At 38.4% G+C, this 27,408-nt stretch overlaps 1 protein-coding gene across 1 annotated transcript in view; it reads right to left on the bottom strand.

Annotated features, from left to right (window-relative positions):
* Positions 1-13: 13 nt before the first annotated feature.
* Positions 14-27,408, bottom strand: part of LOC103779497 (ubiquitin-like modifier-activating enzyme ATG7) — a gene marked incomplete at its 5' end in the record, with an annotated part of 86,739 nt that continues 59,344 nt past the window's right edge. The window contains one exon of the mRNA XM_008947122.1: positions 14-520. Coding sequence (XP_008945370.1) covers positions 488-520 — 33 coding nt within the window. The remainder of the gene's footprint in view (positions 521-27,408) is intronic.

The raw sequence follows: 27,408 nt of genomic DNA, 5'->3' as shown, positions 1-27,408 counted from the left end.
GTGTAGGCAGTAGGTGTAGGTTCTTACCCACTGCTGCTCTCCTTTAAAGATGCAGTTTAACTCCCAACAGCAGAATATTCTCAATCTTAACAATAAGTTCCAACTAAAGGGGCACAAATCTGGGAAAGATGAAAAAAGACATGCTGCTTGGACATGCCCATTGACAAGCAAAATAAAAACTGGGAAAAATAAAACACCAAAGTTTACTTAAGCAGCATATTTTATATGTAAGCCATATTTATAAACTTGGGGACAAGGCTTAAACACGACCACATTGCTTCAGTTATTTACATAATGAAAATGAAAAGGTGGAGAGTTCAATCCATAACAGACTGCTCTTAAGGTGAAGTTCTTAACTTCAAAATGTGGATTATATTTGTATTTGTAGCAGTCAGAGTGGGTAAGCAATCATTAACTTGTCAAATCACAGATAAAAGGCAGCGCTGCAGTCCAAAGTAAGTTGTCTTCCACCTTCTTCAGCTGCTCTTCAGATTGTTTCATCATCACTCATGTCCCAGATCTGCAAGAGAAAAGGAAAGGTAATTTTAGTTTGTGGAGTTCAAATAGGCTTTTAATTATACCTTTATAAAATTAGCATTACTACTTAAAGGGAAGAATAAATAACATTTTATGGATTGTTGACTAGCACCAATGGAGTGCTAGTAAAAAATACTGAAAAATCCAGTATTTTTCTCCTCTAACAACCTACCCACTAATCATTATTTGCAATGCTGGGGGTATTTTTTAACATCTCTTTGGCAGCATTTGTTCCTGAATTGTCAATTTATTTATTTTTTTGCTATTTCTTATCATTTACAGTAAGCCATAGACCAAAACCCAGACATTGTGTTTTGGTTTCCTGACTCGCTGCCACATTCTTAATGTGCATAATAACTTACAAGAAATAGCACACTTTACTAAACACACTGCAGAAAAATTTCAAGGTGTTCAAGAAGGACTAATTGCTCCCCAGCATTTCATTTTGCACTCAAATATTAGTTCCCATAAATAGCACCACAAAGACAAGAAGTTTTATATTAATTTGTACTTTCCTGTTGGTTAAAGAAATTTAAAAACCACAAAGATTATTTTTTTTTTTAGTACAATATAATTGTACTTTTGCTTTGCTGCTCTCCCTTGGCTCAGTAAGCAGTTGTAGATTGGTGGGAAACAGTGACTGTTTTCAAAGAACATGAAGGAACCTGGTATCCTCATGAACATACTAAGGTGAGAATTCCAAGTCATAGCAAGTTTCCACGGAGCAGAACGCATGTTCTGAGGAAGGACACAAGGACTTGCAAGCAGAGTTACTTAGGAGGGTGAGAACACATTCTGAATATATACTGCAACTGTATTTTTTTTTTTTTTTTCAGAGAAAAATGGGTACTCCTAAAAGACATTTTATAATTTTTTGGAGGTATAGCTCATAGTAAACACCCTCCTTCCACTTGGCAGGGCTTGCAGTAGCTTGGGATCAGGACTAATATAGGTACTCAGCTTTGAATTGGATTCCATAATATCATCATACCAATTTTATAATATATAAAACTTCATCTCAGACTTAAAGCACTTCAAGCCTACCTAAATTTACAGCAAGACTGCTGAAGTAGCATGACAAGTCTTTTTGATTTGCCATTTCTGTGGCATGGCAACATTCAAAACTCGGAGGCCCTTATTGCAGATAACCTAGACAAAAATCAGCACATCAGCCCTGTAGAAAAGGAAATTCAGCTCATTTGTCCAAAATATCACTTGTGTGCTGGCATAAAGCGGCCCACTAAGTTTTCTCTCGTTTTGCATCCTGACAAATTTGCTAAAGTATATCCATTTTATATTGGATACAACATCCACAGGCAACAATGAGTATTGACCTATAGCTTTACTCAACCCCCTCAAGACAAAATTAGTGTTTCTGGAATTTGAAAATATTCTGACAAAACCTCTTCATATCCAAATGCAGAAAACATACAAAATCAAACATTCTTGTGCAGTGCTACAAACTGTGTAAAACGAAAACTCTGAATGGCAAGATTTTCTTAATTCCTAGAAGCGTTGCAAAATGGTGGTGTAAATCCTTACAGAAAATACTGAAGGAACAGTTTGTTTACAAAAGGAAAAAAGAGTTTTCACCCTGCCCTAGATGAGCAGACTGAAGGCTGCCAAGGTAAACACAAACGTCCAAGCTCACCAGTCAGGGTCAAGGATGTGGAAAATAAATACAAACCCCAAAATCTTTAAATAGAGTTTATGGTATGATTCAAACAGGCGAAACGCAAGAAATGCAAAGTTCAGACTGATAGTCCCTCTTTGTCTAGCACACTCTAAGTTTTGAACACAAAGCTCGTAGATAGTAACCCGTACAAACACAGCTCTCTGTCTCTGTCAAAGCAGCACAAGAAATACTTTTAAAAACACACCATGAGGTGATTCAAAGGTAAAAGTGAAAGAAGCCAACCGACAGCCCTAGAAAAGTGTTCTTTATCTACTCAGCAGCTGGACTGGGACTGCAGCCATGTTCTCTGCTTGGCGCCTTCCCATCAGCTGTCCTGACCTACCAGTGGGAGGGAGATGACAAAGACGCTCTCCAGCATGTTTGGCTTTTACAGCGAAAGGCTGGTAGGGGTGCCAACCTCCCCTCAGTCATTCTGTGAGATGAAACCCCTTCCACCCAGACACTGGCTACCTCTCCCGTGAAGCTTGGGGAGCCTTTTTGTTTTACACGTCTGACGTCTTAAAAACCATCCGATTGCTCTAACACCCCACACAACGACAACAGCAGCTCCAAGGGCACTGTAATTTCTTTTTTTTTTTGTGGAAAGTAAAGGGAAGAAAGCAGGTCCCTGTGCTTGGCCTTAACAGTCCAGGACAGGCAATGCACAGAAGGCTTCAAGGAACTTGAAGAGCATCACTCCAGCACATCGCAGAGCCCGCAGCACCGCCAGCTAGGTCAGTTAGGAAACACAGGACTGGGGACGAGAGGATGAAAGTGAAGAGCATGGCAATTAAATTCTCCCCTATCTAAAGTGCAGCTCGTTTCTAGGAGGTTTTTAACATAGAAATATTTGCAAAACAGCCGAGGTCCCTAGGTACGTAGCTGCTATGCAAATAGCCTGGATTGAGGAGAATTACTTTTAAATGTTGGAAAAGAATGCTATTATTTTACTTCCAGGAGAACAGTTTTATAAGACAGCTTACACTTCATCTAACTATAAAAGCAGTCACATAGACTATACAGACTATGGCTATGCAAACTTTGGATGTTACTTTAAAACAGTGAAACTCTGAAGAGGAGAAATCACAAAATACAGAAAGCCATGAAGGACAATGTCTAAAATGACTGTCATGACAAAAATCCAATAGCCAAAGAAAGCTATGAATTTGGATGTTTTTTTTCCCTTCTCTTCTGTCCTGCAACACACCTGGGTGAGTCAAACCTCAATGCAGCTACAGGCAATAAAAGGAGTCATAAAATAGGAAGATAGTAAACCAGCTGTCAAACCCAACCCTGTCTGTACAAATCTGGACAGATTGCCTAAATGCACCTGTTTCTTCAAATACTTGCTTTTATAGTCCAGCTTCTTTGTAGAGGTGCTTAAATGACAGATGCAAATTTCAGGAAAAAAGAAGAATTCTCACACTTGTTTTTTGTTTTTTTTTGTTTTTTTTTTTTTTTTTTTTTTTTTTAAATGGCATGTATTATTTTCTGACATAATAGGAAGAATAGGGGGAAAAAACCCTGTGTATTAACTTAACTGTTCACTGATTGATTTCACACAGCTCCAGACAGATTGAATGTGCAGTAAATCCTACTGAATGGAGAGTTTTGCGTTTCCTTCATACAACAACAACACCTGGTACCTGAAATTTAACTTCCATGATGTTTCCAAAACTGTTCCCCTGCTGAAGCAGGCAGTGGTCTTGCATCTTAGAATTAATGCATGTCATTCTAAGAGATAACTACCATTTATCCTATAAATAAACTTGCAAGAATAGAAATGTACCCTTTGGGGATTCTTGCAAGTTCCTTGCCAGCATGGATCTAGCAGGATTTAACCCCCCAAATGGCTGCCTCATTAAGACAGACAACACAGCCAACCAACCAACCCACACACAAACTATTTTCTATGAGCAACCGAGATAAATTTACATATGCATGAACCAAAACACTCTGCTTAGAGAAACCTGGAATAGTTTTACTATGCAAACCACAGTATTTACCACGCTACAAATGCTCCAAATGAAGCATGAGTAAAGAGGAAAATTCTACAAGGGCAAGGGTCAAAACTCAGACATTACATACATCAAACAGCACTGCCGAGTATCACATGAGAACATATGGCTTCCCAGCTCAGCTAAGGCTTCTCATATTTTAGTCTTTGATTTAGAAATGTACATTAACTCAAGAAACCTAAACAAATTAAAAAAAAAAAAAAAAACAAAAACACATACAAATGTGTTTAAATTTAAAGCAACCAAATTTAATTCATAGCTATTGAATGTGAGCTTTTTGACAGAACTTAGGTTAATCATGGTTTTGTTCCAGGCTCTACCAGAGAGACAACACACTGGAACTTCTGGCAGCCTAAATTACTTTACAAAACCTGTGTGTATGTGTGTCTAAATGTGCTCCTGCTAGAAATGGACTACACATAGCAGGCTGCATCAACACGCCTTGTGTGACCTCTGCAGTATTCCTGGTCCACTGGTTGGATCTTGCAGGAACGACAACAGAAATGAAATTGCAACGTGAAGTTCATTTAGGGCCTGCAAGTTCTAACGTGCAATTTTTTTTCAGACTTCGTGGTATAGACCGAGGTATAATTATAAAGTTCAGCACCCTCCTTTCATCTTGGATACTTGATGTACAGTAAGCACTACCCTTCATCTTACTGAAACCCAAAACACTTCAAGCACTTTGCATATTCAACAATTTCTTCCCCATCCCCCTTTCCCACAGGAAAAAAAGCCAGAAATGAACAACCAACAAGAACAACGTTCCACACTAAGATGAGCATTTAGCTTTGCTCAGAATTTATATCCCAATGCATGTCAGAGCCTGCACAGTGCACTCTGCAGTGTAGTGTTTTCTTTGCTCTCTAAGAAACCAAGGTAATGCACGTCAACAAGGATCTGCTCTTGCTCCTAGTGGCATGAGCTTATCCTACAACAATCACAGTTGTCCCCCCCCCAACTGTTCATCTAGTCCACACCTAACAGTATCTTCTGCACCATTTCTATTTTTGCAGCAGGATATAGCTGCTAACTTTCTATAATTGAACTAAAATCAGTTTTGGCTCTAATCCAAAGAATTAAGTATCAGCCATGTCTTAATTCGGTTGACACAAATTACAAACTTAAACACACACAAAAAGAAAGTAATCTTAAAAACAAAAATCACAGCCAAGGATTATAAAACCTACATGTCTTTCTTCAGGCTGCTTTATTTAAAGAGCAGGTAGAGAAAAAACAAATGGTGGATAATTCTTCAGATTCCTGCACACAATGGTCCTACCCTAGCTAGTTGACACAGCTGACAAATTCCTGGCATCTCTAATACCTCCACAAGTTCTTCTTTTCTGTCTCAGTCTTCTCAGCCTTTCCTGTCTGGAGGGTTTACTGTCTTGCAATACAATTCAAGTCCATCATCTTTACTTTTTTTCAGTGATGGTGTCCCTGACTGATGCTTGCTTTCCCTTTATAGCCTTTCCAAAATTCTGTATTTTCAGCCCATAACCACAGCTTAAAAAGTCCAGGTTATGAGGCATTCTCATTTTCATCTCAAGCAACAGCAATTCCCCAAGTTCCTCTGGTACACAACTCCCTTGAATACACATATAATACTTCTCACGAGTGGCCTCACTTTTCACACAAAATGCAAATGTTACCCCTCTCACAATCAATCACCCTCCTGATTTCCACCTTGCCAGCTGCAGTATGTTTAAGAATCCTGCCATCACCCTTCAGGGCACCCTTTCAAGATATCTATCAAGCTATGTCTTGAATTTTATGTCCCTTTACTGTTTGCTCAATTTTTGCACCGTTTTTATGCAGCACCTAGGAGGTTGGGACAGAGGGATCACAGCATTTTTCTGCAACTGCCCTGTTCCAAGATGGGCTTTCTACCTCAACTGACCTATCTACACCTGAGCTATTACTGCAACACGTGGTCAATACACAAATTCAGCAACCTCCTTAGCACATGGGCTTAGTCGGCTCCCATCCTTGAAACCAGACTATTTTCTAAGTATCTTGTAGACCTGGCAGGTGAAGATTCCAAATACTTTGAAAGATATATTTAAGAAGAAAACAGAAAGAGGCAAGCAAACAGTACAGAAAGTATTTGTTTACAGTGTAAAATTTAGCTAGAAAGCCTTTTTAATATCCTCTAATAATATGTTCCAAGCAAATATACAAATAGTAGCAGTGGACAGTAATTAGTCCTTTCTGTTTTTATAGGAATTTTCCTACGTATTCATCAGAATATTATAGGAAAATTGTCATAAAAAGGATTTTATTTTTGACATGACTAACATGTTTTCGTTCATTGACTTTTTTTTAACAAAAAACAAAACAAACAAACAAAAAACCAAAACCAAACAAAAAAACCCCCACACAGTAGGGTTTTTCTTTTTGGTGTAAGAATGCCTCAGACACATTTCCTTCCATTGTTTTTTTGTTTTATGAGGAAAAACCCAAAGCAGAGAAGTGAGCAACTACAAACCCAATTTCTCTCACTCTCTAAAAGTGCTTTGGAGCTGAAAAGGCCATTTTTCAGGGCACAGCACTTGACTTGTTGAGATGATATATACCTAAGAGGATAGATCTGCTATTAAGTCTTTCCTTCAGGCTCTTAAAAACTAAAACCAAACAAATGTGAAAACAATGACCTAACCACACCCCCACCAAGCAGGTTTGATGTCTGCTCTTAACCTATTTTGTGTGGGATTTTAAACCTAATTTTACTACCACCAAAAGACAATTATCCACACAGAACATCTGTTTGAATGAAGGCACAATTAATGTAAATACTGTCACAGTAATGATTAGAAGTGATATAAACCCTTTGACTGAAAACGAAAACATTGTAGTGTATAAAAGTATTAATTCAAATTTTTCTATCATCTTCCTTCTTTGATGTGCCCAGATTTTGCATTAAAAATAAAAATACATATAAGTCTATATTCATTACATTTCTAAATCCTGCAAAAAATTCACGATGTAGATGCTGCTGCTCCAGTGTTTTAGTTTACCTCCAAACATAAGGTTGAATCCTCTCTTGCAACAAGGATCAGCTTTGTCAGATTAGCCCATACCCAGCACATATCTGTCGATACACCCTCCAGCACCACCAACCTCACCATGGTTCTTTACGGCATCTGCACATGGTTGGCAACAACGGAACACAGGAACAGAAGACTCATCTACTTTCAGTCTTTTCAACAGCCTAAAGATGCTAAGTTATAAAGGTACAATTCTATTCACCTGATAAGCCAGATATCCTTTACATTCAGGAGAAATTCAGAGCATAACAGGGGACACATTCCTAGGCGCACATTCTGACAGCCTGTGTGAGGAATCGACATCTCATCACTCTTCCTGAAGTGAAGAGATTTGGGGTGGAAGAAAGAACTAAGATCAATATTTGCAAATCATGTCCTGCTACAATGGGAGACTGCCAAATGTTATGAAGACTCTTCAGAACTGGAAAAATCTCCCTCTTATTTTAAAGAAAAAAACTCAACTTCTAGAAGAAAAAAGGTCGTCAGAAATCGTTGACATTGTATTGGCTGATTAAGGTGCCTAGACCATTTCAGATGAGAATGAGACTCCAATAAGAATAAACAGCATTACTGGAAGGTCACCTAACTCACTTGAGATATGTTTCAATCCTACACATACAGTTTTTTCTCATTTAACGAACCACACTGCATCTTCATGAAGTGTAGCTAGCAAAAATATGCATTATCCCAAATAATTCTGAAATCAATAATGTGGATCCTTTTTAGCTCAATTCCTAGTACTAGAAAATAATATTTGGCAGAAAAAAACTCACTCAGATTTTCCATATGTAGTTGTGTCATCCTACATGCATGTTTGGTACATATCTTAAACATATTTCCTCTGTTGCATTATATATAACACAGAAGTAATAGGAAACTTGAAAAGCAATCAAAATATGAATTCATTAAAATTGTGATTTATCCAGTGATCTCACTAATCCCATCACTGCTTCCATGGAGATACACGTGGTGTATACACAACCCTTCTATCTGGTGGAGGAGGCATCAGGAAGTTATGGAAAACTTTCTCCTCTTATGCAGCAAGAATGATCTTCATATAGCTAGAAACTAAAATGGTTTCTGAAGACACCAGCTGAAACTAAATTACTAAAGGAAGATGGTTTCCATTATTTAAATGCATAAATGATACTGCAATAATAAGGTTCAGTTCATGTTATATAATCCAAAACTGCAGAGATGATAAATGCATCTGTATTAGAATCTTACATTCCAGTTTCCCCCATGATTATTATCAATGTTAACATGTCACTTTTCCCATTATGTTTGTCAAATAAGGTAAAAATAAAAACAATAAATTAAATAAAAATTGCCCTGAAAATTGCAAGCCTTGGTATAAATTTTCTAAATAACAGAGGCAGCCTCAGGTTCACTTAAAAACCCATGTAGTGGCTCAGGAAACAGTTTGAAAACTACATATCCAACCCAGATTCAGCTGAAAACTTGTGCAAGTGTCGCATTTCTTTTTATAACACTTCCATTAACATGGAAACAACTGAACAAACAAGAATTGTGATGATTCTGTGCAGAGATTTTGTGCTAGGAGGGTCTTGCATGACTCATAAGATTCTGCAACTCTTTTCAAAATTGCTTTTGATTTTCTGACCACATCATTTCAACATCTGTTGGACTAATAGATCATTTGTGAATACTCGTATGTGTCCGAGCTGTCAAACCCCCTTTTTTAATTATCTCATTTTCCTTTTCTTTATCTGTCCTGCCAGACCCCCTTTAACAAAATGGAACCCCACTTGCTCTCCTGTGGGTTTTTCATACCCAGAATGCAGTAAGAAAGCGATGGTTAAACAAGCTCCCAGGAGTAGGTGAGCCCTACTTCAGCCTGATGGCACAAAGCTGTTGGAAGATGGCATGCTCGTGGCAAGTGATTTGTTCCAAGTGAGGGCCACAAAAATGATCTGAGGGCTGGAACCTCTCTGCTGGGAGGCCAGGCTGAGAGAGTTGGGGTTGTTTAGCCTGGCTAAGAGAAAGCTCTGGGGAGACCTTCTTGGGGCTTTTCATGACTTAAAAGAGGCCTATCAAGAAGATGGGGACAAACATTTTAGCAGGGCCTCTTGTGATGGGACAAGGGCTGATGGTTTTAAACTAAAAGAGGGAGATTTAGACTAGACAGAAGGAAGAAATTTTTGATGCTGGGGGTGGTGAGCCCCTGGCCCAGGCTGCCCAGAGAGGTGGTCGCTGCCCCATCCCTGGAACCATTCCAGGGGAGGCTGGCTCTGATCAACCTGCTCTAGTTGCAGATGTCCCTGCTCACTGCAGGGGGGTTGGACTGGATGACCTTGAAAGGTCCCTTCTAACTCAACCCAGTCTCAGATTCTATGATTCCCCTGAGTGCAGCAAATTATTCACCAATTCAAAACCAAACCCACTCTGTTGCACTTCCATTATTTCTAACCCAGTGGGCCGAAAAAGAAGAGAAACAAACACATCCCCTCCAATGTAATCTACCTGGTACAAAACAGCCTTTTTATTACATGTCTGCTGAGTCTGTCCCAGCTTAGCCAAGCAGTGTTGCAGCACTTCTGCATGCTCAGGACACTCCCAGCACACCATGCTCTGGAGCTCCACAACGCTGGGAACGCTGCAGATGTGCTGGAGCAGAGGCTTCCAGTTGCTTACATGCCAAACAGCTTGTTTTGGCTCGGAATGCTCTTTCCCCCCCATATGGGATGACTCTGATCTTTTTGCCTATTATATGATTGCAATTACACTGAGTTGATGGGATCAACGGGGCCCGCTGACAGAACACGTTAATCCAACTGTTAGCGACAGAGCGAGAAGCTACTTTTAAAAATTTGATTGCAGGGCAGCAAATACAATTAGTGTGTTTTCAAAACGGGGATATAAATCAAGTTGTTAAATCATTTTTCCATAAAACTCATCTTAAAACAGGCAACAGATCTCCTGCACTATGCCAACATACTTCATTTCTTTGTGGCACTAAATTCACATTATCTTAATGGGAATTAAGATTACCCTTTTATATTTTTACCCTTACCCTTTTTTTTTTTTCCACTTCATCACCTCCTCTTCCCCGCAAAGAACAAACTGGAATAGACTTATGAGGTTGTTCTGCATACTGAACAATTAAGGGTTTTGACTCAGAAAATTGTAAAATCCGGCAGGGCCCACAGGGAAATCCTCTCCTGCTGTGCTTCCCAGCAGCTGCACGATGCCAGGCTCCACGAGCATCCAGCTGGGACACGTCCCCTGGGCAAGGAAGAGCAGCAGAAAGCCGTGCTGCCTTTCCCCGGGCTCTGCTCTTCCTTGGCTGCCAAGAGGGGCCAGCTCAGGCAACAGTTTGGCAACATGCTCCAAGTGGCACCTTTACACCTCTGGACAACATTGAAAACTGAGGGCATACTCACTTATAAACATTTCAGATCATAGAATCATTAAGGTTGGAAAAGACCCCTAAGATCATCAAGTCCAATTGTCAGCCCAATACTACCATGACCACTAAACCATGTCACAGAGAGCCACATCCATGTTTTTTGAACCCCTCCAGGGATGGGGACTCTACCACCTCCCTGGGCAGCCTGGGCCAAGGCCTCACCACTCTGGCAGGAAAGAAATTCATCCTAATAGCCAATCAAAACCTCCCCTGGTACAATTTGAGTCCATTTCCTCTCGCCCTATCGCTAGTAACCTGGGTGAAGAGACCCACCCTCACCTCACTCCAGCCTCCTTTCAGGGAGTTGTAGAGAGGAATAAGGTCTCCCCTCAATCTTCTCTTTTAAAAATGGTTTTCTTTTCAGTGGAGAAAAAAAGCACAGAATCACACAGATTGGTGGGGGTTGGAAGGGACCTCTGGAAATCATCTCGTCCAACCCCATGCTCCAGCAGGCCACCCACAGCAGGGTGCCCAGGATCACATCCAGGTGGGTTTGGGATCTCTCCAGAGACAGAGACTCCACAGCCTCTCTGGGCAGCCTGCTCCAGGCTCTGCCACCCTCACAGCAAAGTTTCTCCTGTTTGAGATGGAACCTCCAGTTTTTGCCTGCTGCCCCTTGTCCTGTCACTGGGCACCACTAAAAGAGTCTGGCCTCATCGTGATGATTCATTTTACTCAGTTTATAAAGCTCTTCAGTTTCTTACAGGACTGCTAATAAACAGAAATGAAAAGAAGATGTGAGTACAGATATTGCATAGGGGAAAACTGAAGACTCAATATAACACAAAAAGCACTTGATAAATAGTTGAAACAATAAGCTGTTGTTTGCACCTCCTCTTTTTGAACAGAAAAAAATACCTGAGGAGCACCCTTATACTATTAATTTAAATGTCTGGGTTTAAATTCGAGAAACTTAAGATTGTGTTCAATAGGTAAAACATGGGACTCCAGTAGGCAAATGATTTTATCCAAAATAAACACTTTACAATAACTATTTTGACCATTTCTTTACTTTGGCAACATATGATCCTGCTCCTTAAATAAGGATCTTGTCCTAGGTAAGCTGGTACACTTTTGCCCCACTGTGCTCACTGACAAGCTGTGTTCTGGCTTGGAGCTCTAGACATGAACATTTCATTCCTATCCATTCTGACTTAACACCACATTGTTGGAACTTTTTTTGGCTCGATGGAGTATTCTTGCAAAATGCCAGTGCTGCTATTGTGTAATGCTGAAGACTTAAAAAAGCCACACACTTAAAAAAAAAAAAAAAATCCCCAATCCACTCCATAAACCCCATCTAACACCAAGTATGGCTTTCCCAGGAGTAGCATTCTTCCCAAGGATCCTCACTGGGAGCTCAGAAAAGTGATCCAATTTTTTATTTTCTGTAAAGCTGACCACCTCCCATGGATTTAACTTTTTAATGCCTGCTATTTTATCACAAAATTAATTGAAAAGTTTTTATCTTATTTTAGTATTTGTCTTGTGGCATGATAAACAAGCAAATTACTGTTCTATTAAAACAGTTCTTTCTCCTCATAATGGTATAAAAAAAAATCTGTTGTAACTAAGAACTGAGGTTTTGACTTCCTCCACATCAGATGGATGTTTTTCCCCATTTTGTCTTTTATTATGGGTAGCAGAAAATATTTTCTAAAGAGCTAAATCTGAATCAGAGTCATATCATACCCAGGTTCTGGTCTGAGCCACTACAAATATAACAACTTTAGAGACAAGGAGTTGCAAAAGACAGCAATGATGCTTGGCTTCTTCACAACAGTAAGCAGGGACAACTCTGCTTAGCTCAACCCTAGTCATTCCTGACTGAAATCCTCTCTTTTTTTCTCTTCTCAGTAATTCAAACCATTCTAGTATTCTGTCTTTCTTTGAGCTACACATCAAAACCATTTTAAACATCATAAACATTTTTAACATAGTCCTATTTGTCCAGAGGTCCTTGTTAAAGCCCACATCAACTTATGCCCTAAATTGCCCCAGTTTTCTAGGGAATTCTAGGATATTAAAAGTAGGAACTATTTTCTTTGTTGCCCCTCTGCACAGCATTTAAGATAATAATTCACAGTCTAGTTTCATTGTAAGGATGAAGCAAAGTTTTCCTTCATATTTAAAGACACAAGCTGTTTCTTTCACTGATAAAACTGTAGTCAACAAGACTTGGCATAGCCAACCTTTATAAATTATTCCAGATATACACAGTTATAACTGAGGGAATAAGTTCATTTAGAATTGTTATTTTTATAAATGAGTGCTCTCACTCATTTATAAAAAGTTTTTACAAATCAGTGCACTCTTCAGATAAGTCAAGCTTTGAAGAAACAGGAAGAATCTTCCTATTCAGATATATTTCACGTAAATGAATTTTCTTTAAAAAAGCAATTCCTTCCTTCTCCAAGATAAAATATCAATTCAATAACTCAAGTTACTGTATTCAATAATAAAAGAAGAAATAATTCTTCTGTAAAATACAGAAGAAAATCCTTTATGAAAATATATTTAAAAATAGATATATTTTTAAAACTTTGATTTTAACTAGCTTTTAGCATGAGAAGAAAAGTTTACCAAGAAATTCAGGGAGTAAACAGCATATAAAGTTCATCATGTTAGATACTTCTTAGTATTTCCTCTCTTTGTTCAAGCAAATAGCCAGCTGTGGAATCAGGTAACAGACTCCTTGGAATAGCTAGTACAGAAAGAAGAAAAGGCAGTGGGCACAAGCTGCAACAAGAGAAATTCTGTCTGGAAAGAAGGCAAAATTGCCAAGTGACAGTTGTTAAGCACTGGGACAAGCTGCCCACAAATTCAGCCCTGCACTGAGGAGGGAGCTGGATGTCATGACCTCCAGAGGTCCCTTCCAGCCTCAATGTTCTATAATTCTGTAGTATATTGAATAACTGGTAGTTAGGTGTTATAATTCGTGCCAACTTCAATATGTGACTCAGATGACTTAGTTATACTTGTCATGAGCAACTAAATCTTCTAATGGGTGTAGCATCTTAACTGAATCTTACTTATTTTCAAGGTGCATTTGTTGGTGTGGGAGGTGGACTGCTGAAGGAAGGAGGGGATGGCATTTCTTTGTCAGGTTCTGCTCCACATGCACCATGGTGAAATTCCATTTCCATCTGAAAAGCCTAGGTAGCAAAGTTTTAGCCAAATACTGTCTAATTATTCTAACACAGAACAAATAATCTATACTTACTGCAAATACATGCTTTATAATTCTTCTTTTGAAAACCACGGAACTACTTTCTAGTTCAAAAGGTTTCTGAAAGACTAAATGATTAACTGCCATAGTCTGATGTAGACATTTCCTGCTAATCTGATATCTAAATATTGTTACTCTGGGTTACTTTGGTGATGTAAGGAAGTAGCTGCTCATGGAAACTTTTGTATTCCTTTGTCTTTGTAGCTCATTTAAAATTTCAACAAAAAGGTTCCATAACATTAACCAACAATACTGAGGGGTTAAAAAACCCAAAACAATCTGCTAACAATCATATCTCAGGTTTGGATCTGTAGGCTCCATTTTCTGCAATGGTCCCTTTGAAGAGTGTGCAATACTTCATACTCACTAGCTTCAGAAAAATTCTCTATTACCAAATGGACTGAGACAGATCTGAGGACAGGAAGCCTAAAGGAAATGGGTCTGCCTTGGAGAAAGGACCATGTGTAACCGGTTTGTCAGCCTTCCTCAGCAGATCAATGACTCCGCAGCTGTTCCCAGGACAGCACAGCTTTCTCCAGTTGGAAGCCACACCTTCAGAGGCAGCAGAGACCTCAATCACACCCCTACAGTAATGCAGCACTGGGCCAATACCCACAGTGATCACTCTATTCAGTGTGATAAGCTTCATCTTACTTCTCTCTGAGTTTTTCTAGTGACTTCTCTGCTCCTTGTCTTGTTTAATTCAATGGCAAAAAGTTCCCCCTGACATCAGTTACCTAGCATCCACCTCCACCCCACTTGCATCCTGGGGACATCTGTCGAGACCTCCAAACTTACATTCAAGAGCCTCTGCATTAGAGCAAAATTCTTAGCAGGGATTCACAGATTCTTTTTGTGTCTTTTTGTGAGTCATGATGGCAGGAAAACTGTTGTGGTCATCAATAAACATCACTGGGTTTTCTTACTCTGCACGGTTTGCTTTTTTGGCTATGGTAAGTTCTGCTTCCAGGGTATTAGAAAAATCCAAAGACTAAGTGTTTTTATTTGTGCTAAGACTAAGGTGTTCCTTGAAAAGTTCTTGAGTAAACCCTAAAATGAAGGGAATGGGAACAGCTAAAACAGTTTTGCGCAAATTGAAAAACTCCTCTACCAGTTGGGAACAAGCTGGAACTTGCATGGGGCCCTGCACACACTGGCAAACATCTTAATTGTTCAGAGCAGACAAAGTCTGTTTAGTCATGTCTGCTGAAGTGGGAAGGTTGTTACAACACATCTGTGCAGTCTGTTTCCATGTAGGTCAATCAGTTCCTGAAGTTTGTTTTCAAACTGCTTACCTCCAGCCAGACCACCACAGATGGGGATACCTCTACACAGGTTGGCCATGCACCTGGCTACAAGTCACCCTTTCGTAGAAGCTCACAAATGAGCAACCAAAGACACGATCTCAGAATCCTGGTAGACATGCAGTGCCAACACACTTACACTGATGTCTGGGAGGGATTTTGTAACAGTCTAAGTATGCCTCAGTGAAATTTCCAAGGAAGCACGTTCAAAGTTTCATTGCCCGTTGAGGACAGCTCTAATAGAGTTAACAACACACAGGGAACCACAGCGTGGCAAAGCAAACAGGCACCAGCTGAGACTGGTGGATGAATTCAGATTGGTTTCTGCATTTACATAAAGATGGGGTGGGTAACACAGGGCTCTTTCTAAGATATTTTGGCAAGTTTTTCACTCCATGTTCCGATACTCCATGTATTTCTGTTCCCATACAGGACATGCTGCGTGACACAAAAAGACAGAAACAGCATTGAGGTGACCTTGTGTAAATCAACTAAGTGCAGGTTTGTGCTTTGCAAGCAGCCAAATATTGTTATCCTGCTTTGGCCGTGGTACCTCCATTTTCACCCCCTCCCCCTCTTTTACCTCTGTCGCATTATTGGAAGGAAGAGTTTTAAGATGCAGCTATACACTGATTATGAAATGATATGTGAAGTGCCAGCTCTGTAGAAAGCAGCTTCATGACCTTTCCAATCTTGCTCCAAAAGACTGTTATGGTCCAGAGAGCCAGGAAAATACTAAAGAAAACCATATACAAATTAAGATACCAATCTGAATGTGTTTGGATCTGTCTTACCTAGGGTATAGTATGGCTCACAGAGCCCAAAGCTGTATTGATTCTCTTGGGGGGAGAGAAGGGCCAGTGTGGAACCAGGAGGAGATATTCTGTTTTTATGGAAATACATGCTCCTCCCTACAGCTTAATTTTGCATTCTGGAGAATCTTCAGCCTTGCAGGTGATAAAGACACAATATCAGGTGTCAGCTGAAATCATGTATATGCATTTTAACAAGTTCTGAATTAATATATACAAACAAATTTAATAAATAATTTAAACTTATTTTAAATCCCAACCCCTCAGAGCAGAAAACTATGTCTGTGTTTCACGTCCCATTGAATAACTGAGTAGGATTTGGTTTTCACAAGGAAAAAAGACCTTAAAAATCAGGTTCAATAAAAGGAATGATATATTGCCACTGATGTCTCCAAACTGCAGTCACGTTCTAATCTGGGGCAGTGATAACATCAGGGAGATTAGCTTCAAAACAATTGCTGCTTGCTTTATTTAGAGCACCAAATCACAAAGGGATTTATCTTTGGCCAATTTTTTTTCCACACCAAGGATAAATTAATTTCATATGGAGACCAACTACAAAGCTGGGCAGGCACATCACATTATTTCATTTCAGGGAATTTTTAAAAAAATATGGTATTGCTGCTAACAAGAAGAAAGAAGTGAAAACCCACCAAATAATTCAAAAGGCAGAACAAGTTCCAAGTTATTCCAGTTACAAAAGTTTAAGCACAAAGATTAGAAGTACCATAAAAACTTATGGAAAATGATGCAGTGAATCAAGGTTTATTAAAATACAATAGAGAATCTTTGTTACTCTAAGAAAATGGTGGTGTCACTGATTTATAATTCATATCAAAAAGGCAAGTGAGGTGTAACTCAAGAAAGGACAGCACCTAAGCTGATGAAATCAAGCAGCAATTAGATGGAAGAACAAATATATCTAGGTTGTCTGTTTATTGGTGATGGCTCTACGAAAAATGAGTTAAAGGAGATTTATTGAAAATGTTTCATAGAAACTGAGATGAAAAAGGTACTAACTGAGCTTCTGATATCACTACAGACTCGAAGCATTTTGCAGTACGAGAAAGGTGTCAGAAAGCTGACAGCAGTGGTGATGAGAGTTAAAAAGAAGACAGACATAAAGTAAAATGATTTTTAAGACAAGCTGAAAGTTAGGTCACAAGATGCATGGATGATGGATAGACATCAAAAAGCCTCCACTGACTGACAATTTAAAGGACAAAGAGGCACTAGATGAAAAAATTCCTTTAAAATTCCACAGAACATTGGAAAAGCAGACATGGTCTGTAGGGACAGTGCCATATGGGACTTTATAAAAGAGAAAACCCTGGACGTGAAAAGATCTCAGTGCCACACAAAGACAGAAAGTAGGCCTCAGTATTGATGTTAAATTTGCTGAAGAATTGGGTTTTTCTTTGGAAGTGTACTAATAATTATCCAGCCCAACTTCTTCAAGAAATATGGAATAAAATTATCTTTGAAGTTTAAGAACCAGAGTAAACAATATAGATGTCTCCTGACAGCTCTGACCATAACACACCATTTTGGGGTTTTGATGGCAATGAGCTAGTTGCCATCAAACAGTGTGGAACTCAGCTGACTAAGCATGGCCAAACCAACAGTTGTCATTATGATAAATAAGCGCTTCAGAGCTGGTTACTGAAGTCACATTCCCAAGGGCTGCACAATGGGAATTCCAGCCTCCTTCTGAACCTAGTCCTTTAAAATTGCTTTGTTTTGGCCCTAGGCTGCATATTAGAAATGATAAAAGTAGTTCTTTCATACTCAAAGCAAGACAGTTTGATTGCCAGTGTCAACATGACAAAGTGCTCATGGCTATAGGATTGGGGGAGGAGGCAACCATGGGGGGGGGGGCACGAGAGAGAGCTCTAGTGAACACTAGGCAAGTAAAAACAGAATTTTTCTCTCCAGTGGAAGCCCAGACTCATCCCACTGTATTTTTTACTTGCTGTATGTTGACTAGGCTCAGAACTGTTGCTCTGGCAGTAATTACAAATCAAACTCATTATAATTATTCTTAAGCATAAAGATGAAGAAATGTCCCTGGAAATAATTCTGTCTTTGGCATACATTCAGTGCTTATTTAATCAGTGTTTCCTTTTTCCAGAAACAGTGAAACAACCAACAAGGAAATAAAGTAAGATAATTTCTTGAGACAAAACCAAAATGCTATACTTTATGTTGACCTACACATAGAAGGTAGGGGGATTTTTTTTTCCTCCCAGAAAGATAGAATGAATAAATTGTTCATCTTCAGCAGTAGAATACCATTTCTTTTTGACAGCATGTAAATTTGAATTAGGGACAATCAGACACACAACCCCAACAGACTTTAGTGGCTTATCACAGTACCCAAGAATATTTGAATTATACTCAAATAAGACTTTTCAAATATAATCAAAATCATGACCAAGGGTTCACCAACAGTGGAATAAAAAGTCTAAACAGTAACTTATTTCACCTTGAAGAATTATTCCACCACCTAATAATAAATATTTATGATTTGAGACGTTATAAGAGAGCGTAGAGGGTTTCAACTTGCAAAATTCACAGGGAGTTCACAACGCTATGAAGTCAATTTGAATTTTTAAATATTTTGACTCACACTGTCATTAATTTTTTATGAACAGAAAATACTCTAACAAATATAATAGCCAAAATATCCTCAGGAAATAGCCAGGTAACATTCAGTTTGAAATTATATACTTAACATTTACATGATGTACACACACTTACAGAACATGGCAAAAATTTTCTGTCAGAGTAGGAAGCCTGTAGCAAGACTGTGAATGCAAACCCAGCAAGATGAGCCCTTTCAGATACTACATAGCATGCAGCAATCTCAAATTTGATTCTAGTTTATGTGCAGTGAGCTTTCACATACTTTATTTACAAACGCTCATTTGGCAGTTTTAATTATTTTATTCCCTAGCGTTTCTCCTTTTTTGGACATCTGTTTCTTCACACATTCTGCCCCAAGGCAAATCAGCTGGCTTCACAGCTGAACAAAATTCCCAACCCTGGCTCAAAGGAAAACTGCTTTTTCTGTTGCTTATTTGTTTGTTTAACTAGAAAGAAGGCAGCCATCAAAAATCAGAACCCTCTACCTATAATCTGGGTACATTCTCCCCAGAAATATTTTTATAGTCTGACTTTGAAATGCAAAAAAATAAGCTTGTCTACCACAGGTTATTGAGTCTGTCTTAATTATCTTTTACTAATATTAGGCCTTCTCCTAAACATTTTGTAATAAAAAGAGGTAATTACTGGAGCTAAGTTCTGTTACGCAACGAGTTATCAATTAACCATACCAAGGTTTCTGGAAAAAACAACCCCAGAACGTTGTTACATCCTGCCTGTTACTGCCCCCAGCCAGATGTTACCATTGGTGAGCTGAGACAGTAGCCAGCGCTGAGCACAGCCTTCATTAGCACCTCACAACTTCAAACTGCAGGCTCAGTTTTGTGCTCCTGCAGATACTGACTGCTCCTCAAAAGGCACTGTCCTGCTCCCCTCTTCTGCACGGCATCTAGCAACCAAACTGCTGCAAGGGAACTGTCAGCAGAATGTAAAATCAGTCAGACTGGCATTATTTGGAGCGATTTCTCCTCGGTGCTCCTTGGTATGCAATAACGTTTGCTATAGTAGCACTCCAGGACTCCTGTCATGATGTCACCATTTGCTACGACACCTCCACGCTCACCAGACATCAGTTGCTAGAGTTCACACTGTGGTTTAAGGCCCACCTAATGCCTGTGGATGGAATCAGTGCACCTTATAAAGACTCATTGCCACTATCAGTGGTCCTTTCTTCCACCCATCTTCCTGCACACAGAATATTCTGGCCTATTTATTGATACAGCTCTACATTCCAATTATTTGGAGTAGAGTATCAACCAATAAAGTGACATTTTATCTCTTTTTTGAGATATTGAAAATCTGCAATTTTTCTCATCAATTCTTAAACAGGTAACTTCTTACAGACAACATACACTAACTGAGTTGTGAACAGTAACAAGAAGAACCAAAAATAATGATCTAAATCAGTGCAACTGAAAATAAAACCATGCATGGCTTGGGATAATGCAGGAAAATGATGTTTAAATTAGAAAATTATAAATGGGTATAGCTGCCATCATTGATTCAGAAGAGAAAGTGAGATACAGGAGGGAATAGGAGATGTGGAGATATCTGGAAGGAGGAAGTTAATACAGAGCTATATTTAAGCATTATCTTTTAAATCAAAAATTTTCCAGAAAATATATTATAGCCAATAGTCTCCAGAAAAATGAAAAGCACCCAAAGCTCTCTGGAATATGAGAAGCAACCAGTTATCAACAACAAAACAGCTTTCACAAAATCATCCATCTCTTTCCATCAAATCAAACCATCATGAGCTCGCATTCCTCATTTAGGCCTGACCACTTAATTCTCTCCAGTCATCTGATAAATGTAAACCCTGGCTGTAGCCCAGGTGCGATGTGGGCTTTGGCAGAGAACCCAGCCTCACAGGCTCTCTGCTTGCTCGCTCTTGCCTGCTGCTGCAGATCATCATGCTTTTAGTGATGGCCAATAGAACTGTTTATGAATCTGCACTGTGAAATGACTTAGAAAGTGACCTACCTTTGAAGACCTAAAACCAAATAGAATCTAAAACCAGTTCCTAACAAAACAAAACAAAACAAACAAACAAACAAACAAAAAAACCACAAAAAAAAAGGGGGAAACAGAAGTGACTGGATGACACTAAAGCCAAGGAGAAACTCTAGTATTTGATCTCGGAGCAAACGATTCTGCTTCAGCCAGCCTGAATTCTGCAGTTTTTCCTTTGCATGCAAATGTTGTATGTCAGAAGGTTTATTGGTTCTCCAGCTAGGTCAGTACGTCTAATACGTGGCATTCCCTGCTCTGCAGCCCTTGCTGAGCTTGTCCCTCAGCCTGCCACAGCACTGTGAGCACCAGCCGCCCACATCACAACACAGAGCTGAGGGTCACTGCAGCCATTCAAAAAGACATAGAGAAGCAATGAATAATTTGGACAGCTGGAACACGGAGGGAAGTTTGCTTTTTAGGTGCAAGCTGGTAGTACCTGATGGCTTACCAACATGTCTCATGAGAGCCAGTATCTTTGGCATCATGCTGCCTTCCCCAGCAAACCACCGCCTGCCTTCAGTGCTGACTCACATGGAGATGACTCGCTTACCTTGCTGCTTCCCTTCAGGTACTCCTTTCTGTCTTTCAAACCAACCATCACACGTGACTCTCCTGCTTATGAGATAAAATCAGAACGTGTTTTTTGGTGACTAAGATCTTAATTCTGCTCTCTTTGAAGCCAATTGGAATTTTGGCATTTATTTAAACGCTGAAGGATCAGATCCCCAAAGTGTTTGTGCAGCAGTTTTGGAAGAATGCCAGGCTTAATAAAATCAATTGAAATGCATTTTAAAGGCATGGCCAATCAAAATATTTATTTTCATATTCATAGACTCATCTCAGTATCTGGCATCTCTTTTCAGCTGAACTGCACCATGATGCTTCTTGGCAGAGGCAATACTGCGCTGGAACATGTTCTAGAGATTTCATTATACAATATTCTTGTTAATGCAAGCATTTGAATCAGAAGCTTGTAAAGACTTAGCACTACTGAAATATTATTCACATTTTCTTTCTCATCTTCACTAATGGAATAATGTCTTTGATAGATCTGGCACATCAAGATCTTAATCCTACTCTTGGAAGAAGTTCATGAACTTACCGAGGTTTTCCCCTTGGGAAAAAAATCCTTTTCAAGATAAGTTATAAAATTTATTCTTCAGAAATTACTTCAATGAAAAACAAGGAGCTATAAAAAAAAAAATTGTTGAGGGAATTATTATCACTACTTTCTAAAAGCACCAAGTATTAATTAAAGTGGAAAATAAGACTTTTTCCATTGTGGCTTGTTATCACCATGTTCTTATATTTTCAGTACACAACACACTATGATAATTTAATATTTTCAAAGTTTTTGAGAATCACAGAATTAGAAGTTGAGGTGTAAGGATATCTGAAGGCTCCCAGGAAGAAGAGAAAAGGCAGTAACTTTCTCATATGTACACCATTTGATGCATTGAAGGGATGTGAAGAGATCCCCTGAATACAGCCCCTCAGTGCAGCCAGTCCATAGTTCTGAGAAGTCTTGCATCAACATATGTTCAAAAGGTCCAGCATTCCTTGTAATCTTGTTCATATCTTGCTGGATTATCTACATGCATGAATTCTCCAGATTTGCAATTTCTATGGTCCTTTGAAAGCTCAAAGTATTCTATAAATATCCACTTCCACATCTCGCTGTCTCCATTACAGGCACAAAGACCAGCACATGTTCTCTGCTCTTAGTATTTAATTTGTCTCTTTTCCACTATGATAAGGCTTTTTATTTGAGAACTAACCAAATCCAATTTTTTATTTAAAATGCAAAATTAAAAACAAGTTGTCAGAGGTGCAAACTTCTTGGGGTATGTGTGGGGGGGAAATAAAAAAGACTTACCAATTATAAATTGATGATTAGTAAGAAATCAGCGAATAATATTCTAGATTCTGAAGAGCTGCAGGGATGACTATATTAATAAGGAATTGCTAAGTGAAAAAAGCAATCGTGTGTTCAACCACCTAAGAATATTTAGTATTACCTGCCAGTCACACAGCAAGGACTAAATATTCTACATTGAGATATCAACAATATAGGCATGCTAAAGTTTCTAGATAATTTTTAAACATTTTTTTGTGTCTACTTCAAACAACGCTATATTTACATCCATCTTTTAAGTTGTTTTAAAATTTGAGTATTATAAAAAGCATAATACAGTTTTTGTGGGGAGCAAAACAACTTCTGGTTTTAATTACTGTATCACAATTAAATTACCTAATGTACATAGATCTGCAAAGTCCTGGAAACAATAGTGGGTGGTGTTTCCTGGAATAGGGCGATATGTCTTATGACTGGGAAGGAACACACACCACCTCACTTTAATGTTAAGTCACACAGCGCAATCCACACAGTCAGGCAAGAATTAAGAGCAGGAAACAGAGGGAACTCTTCTCAGGGTAACTCTTCAGAGAATGGAAAAGTTAATTTAGTAGCTCGAGGCAAATAGTTAAAAGTAGCTGAAGTCAATTATATTCCTTTCAATAAAACAGTGTATCTATTGCTAGGTTAAGCAAGACCACAGAAAACATAAATAACTGATTTTCACACTGCTTTTAAGATTTATATATACCAAGAGTACACAACAGAATACTGCAATGCATTCTGAAAATTAGTTCAGAAAATTAAGAATCTTTCACCATTTTACTTGAATATAAAAAGGTAACAGTACTTAAATGAATGTAGGCAACGTACAGTACTTAAACTAATGGACGCATACCTGCTGCATTTAAATACACGAACTGAGTATCAAGTACAAGTCTTCCAAGGAAACTGAAAGTCATTTCATACCAGGACACAAACCCTAACCTGCTAGGACACATTATCCATGCTTCTTTTACTATTTCATGTAAGATTAAAAAGCCTACAGCTTAAACAAGTCTTGCATAGTTTATACTCAATCGTATTTTTTAAAGCTTCATTCCTAGTTAATGTAGAAAAAATAATCTCATTCATATTCTATTTCCAGCAGGCACAGCTAGAACCAATTTTCCATTACTGATATTGGGAGATTCTGAAAGGGAAACTCAAAAATCTTCCCAAGTAATTCATAAATTTAATTGACAGTTCAACGCTGAACAGCATCACACCAAACTTCCCAGTAACATTGTACGTTAGTCGCTTAGAGGATAAATGTGATTTGTCACATTTTCAAACAGGGCACCAATTAGCTCTGTTAATTCAAATGTGCAGAGCTTGAAATTCACTCTACAAGATACACTTCATTAGCACAGTTCACTGTCACAAAATGAACTTAGCCGTGTATGTTAGAAATGGTTCATGTTTCCACTGTAGCTGTAGACATGAAATTATGAACTTTTTATGTTTCTCAACACAGCTTAATATTTATTTGTTTTGAAGTGTGTAACTTCTCTGGCTCGGGATTTGTACAAAAAACAAGTTATGTATATCACAACAGAGCTTGTGAAATGATGCAAGTACCGAGCTGACCAGAATTGCTACCGTTCAGTCAAGATACTCTCCATTGTTTAGCTTAAAACTCACAAGTTGAGTCAGTTTTCAAATGGATCAAGGCAGACTTGAACCTTAGTATTCTACATGCAAGTCAAAAGCAAAATGTCTTTTGGCTTCCTTGTAAAATTTTCAATTTGTTAAAAACTGGTTTTGTATGTTTATTACTAAACACGGAGCTTAAGATTTGCTCAACACAGTTATAATCGACATTGTGTCTAAGGACAGAAAGCAGCAGCATGTGAACAAGCTGTCTAAATCCAACAATAATGTGGTCTAGCACAAAAATTTCTAAGGAAAATTTCTGCAAAATGCAGGTTTATGGCACATAGTTATTAACTTACATAAAACTGATGACAAGCATGAATGGGAGGGTTACGGTCAGCTCTGCTTCCAAGATTTAGGCACTGGGCAGTCCTACCATGCCTGAACAAAAAACCTTAGTTTGATACAAAATATGTTCTATTAATCAGTAAACACACGAATTATAAAACTTCTTGGTCTCTTCCAAGCAGTAGAAACCAGTAGAATTGTGAGCATAAATTACTTCTTCAAAAAGGAGGACAGAGATGGGAACAACATTGTCCGGTAGGACTTTGGCTTGTTTTGTTGTTGTTTCTTTCTTTTTTTTTTTTTTTTAAATTTGGAACAGCAATTATTTTCCAAAACTGTTTGTCCTGACAAAACAGAAACAGCAGCTTTGCTACAGGGGAAAACAGTAGGTTTGTCAGGCCAGAGACATCTTTATTATTAAAAGCTGAAGTTTAGCAAAAAGCATCTCTTTTTTTTTATTTCTTTTTTTTTCCCAACACAGCCACCAATTTCAGAAAGAGTATTCATGAATAATTGATGTGGATGATATTTTTCTTCTAATGTAACATCCTATATTTAAAACAACCAATCTAGAAAGTTTCTGAATGTTTAGCTGTCTGCAAAATTAGCTCTTTTTTTCTACTGTAGAAAACCTAGTTACCCTTCCATGCCTATAACCCCTTTCAAAGCCATGAGCTAAAAAGTTTTCAAATCATTTTTACTAAAATGAACTTTAAAAATGTAATTAAGCAATACTATCAAGGGCAAAATGAAAACCTCTCCAACAAAGAATTCCACCTCTATGCCACACTCACAAGGACCATGCTGCCACAGCTACAGCTCTGATTCAAGGGCCTATGAACCAAAAAGTCCAGAACAAGCCTGGATCAGGTCCTGGCAGTCCAAAATTGCACACCTAGAAGCACAAGTGGAAAAGAACACAGAGGACGGAGGGAAGCATTGGCTTCATGTTTGCTTGGATGCCTGTTGTACACCATGGCTTCTCCAGGAACACTAGCCAGATACATTTATGAAAATTTGTCATAACTTAATTGCCAGTCTTGCAAGTAAGTTTACTTTCCAGTTAGTGTGTCCTTACTTGGTTGATTTTTTTAAATTGTTTTCTTATGATTCTTATGCACCCATGGAAACAAAGACAAGCAAGGGCTACTGTTTTGTTGAAGAGCTGGAAGACAGCTGTGAAGAGAAGCCAAATCCCTTCCCTTTTGTCTCTTATTCAAAGATTTGATGAATAATAACATCAGCACTCAGAAAATGCTAAGTCACTTGTATCACCTAACCATGCAGAGGGCAAGATAACCTTCTTCTTTTGGGTTTAGCTTATTTGCCTAACATTTCTAAAGAATCACAATACATTGTTTAAATCATGACACAACACTCTACAAACATGAAGCCCTACAGTTTGGCTGAAGTATTAACAACAAAACCTCCCTTCAAATAATAGCAGCAAAAAATGTCAGATACTGTTCCACCTATTATCACAGTTTATGAGCTAAGTGCATACAGAAGGCACTGTCCAAATTTGCACTTAGTGTTATTTTTATCCCACAGTTCAAATATCTGAAGATGAATATTTTAATGCATTGGAAAGAAATTTGACTGTTGAATGGAGAAAAATAGATTTAAGCCACTTCCAATACCACTTTTATATTTTGACCTTCTAAATCTCTTCCGTAGCAACAAAACACAACAAAGCATAAATACAAAGTTAATTTATTACCTACATCTTCATAGCTTGAGTTTCTTATTTGCTCTCCTAGCCAGCTAAATGTGACAGAGCTCCCCAAGGAACAGCATTAGTCAGTGGCCATGTTAGTCAATACAGGGTCCACTTATTGAAGGTACCATTTTTAGAGTTTACTTCTTCCTCTATAGATATGAGAGCAAGATGAAACCAATTACCCTTGAGACAACTGATGAAGTGCCAAGTGTAACACAATGTAATTAAAAATCAAATTTTACATTCCCTGCATCCTTGTTTATTAGGTTTGAATTTCTCTTATTTTCCCAAGAGAAGTTACTGAGGATGGCTGGGAAAAATCTGCTAAACCAGCAAAAGCTTTCAAGAAGTGAATATGTGAATTTCTGTCAAAAATCAATTACGTTAATTATGAACTAATTTATAACCCAAAGATATTGTCTGGTACTGAGTAACTTCAAGAAGCTTAAGATCTCAGCAAAGATCACTGCATGTGAAAATTCTGATAGATATTGAGAAATACCCCAGAGGCTTCACTTCTCAAATTAATCTTTCATCTCTGAAAAGACACAATAGCAGTGTAAGCATCATATAAATACTTCAGATGTAATCTATTCTAATTCCTTTCCCTTTTCAGCAGAGCAAATCATATGGAGCTGTGTTTTGTAAAGATACTTGCAAAAAATGCAATTGTTTGAAATTATTAAAACCACAGCCTTTAAAATGGGACAATGGCTGCATGGCAACTGCATTAACTTATGACATAAAAAAGGAATACATCTAAATACTGTTAAATTCTAATTTAAGCATTTGAATGTTAATACAAACACCTAAATTAAACACAAATAACAGGAACAAGGACACCCTGGCTGCACTATGGAAAGAACTGCAGGAACAAATTAGCTTTACAGTTACAGTCAAGAAAAGACTGTGACTAAAATCCTGACTTTATCATCAATGCACCACAACAGTAAAGCTGGAATGAACATCCTCAGATAGTCATAGTCTCTCAGAAATTCTTTGTCAGAGAAAGAACTTAAGGCTGAAGGCTTTGTGTGACAGACTCTCTAAAAACACACAATATTTGCACAGGAGTGACCTTAATGTAATTCGATTAGGAGCAAGATCCTTTGTTAGCA

This window comes from Merops nubicus, unplaced genomic scaffold, assembly GCF_000691845.1.
Source record: "Merops nubicus isolate BGI_N331 unplaced genomic scaffold, ASM69184v1 scaffold2679, whole genome shotgun sequence".
Classification (NCBI taxonomy): Eukaryota; Metazoa; Chordata; class Aves; order Coraciiformes; family Meropidae; genus Merops; species Merops nubicus.
Note: the sequence above shows the minus strand (reverse complement) of the source record. Positions and strands in the feature narration are given on the sequence as shown.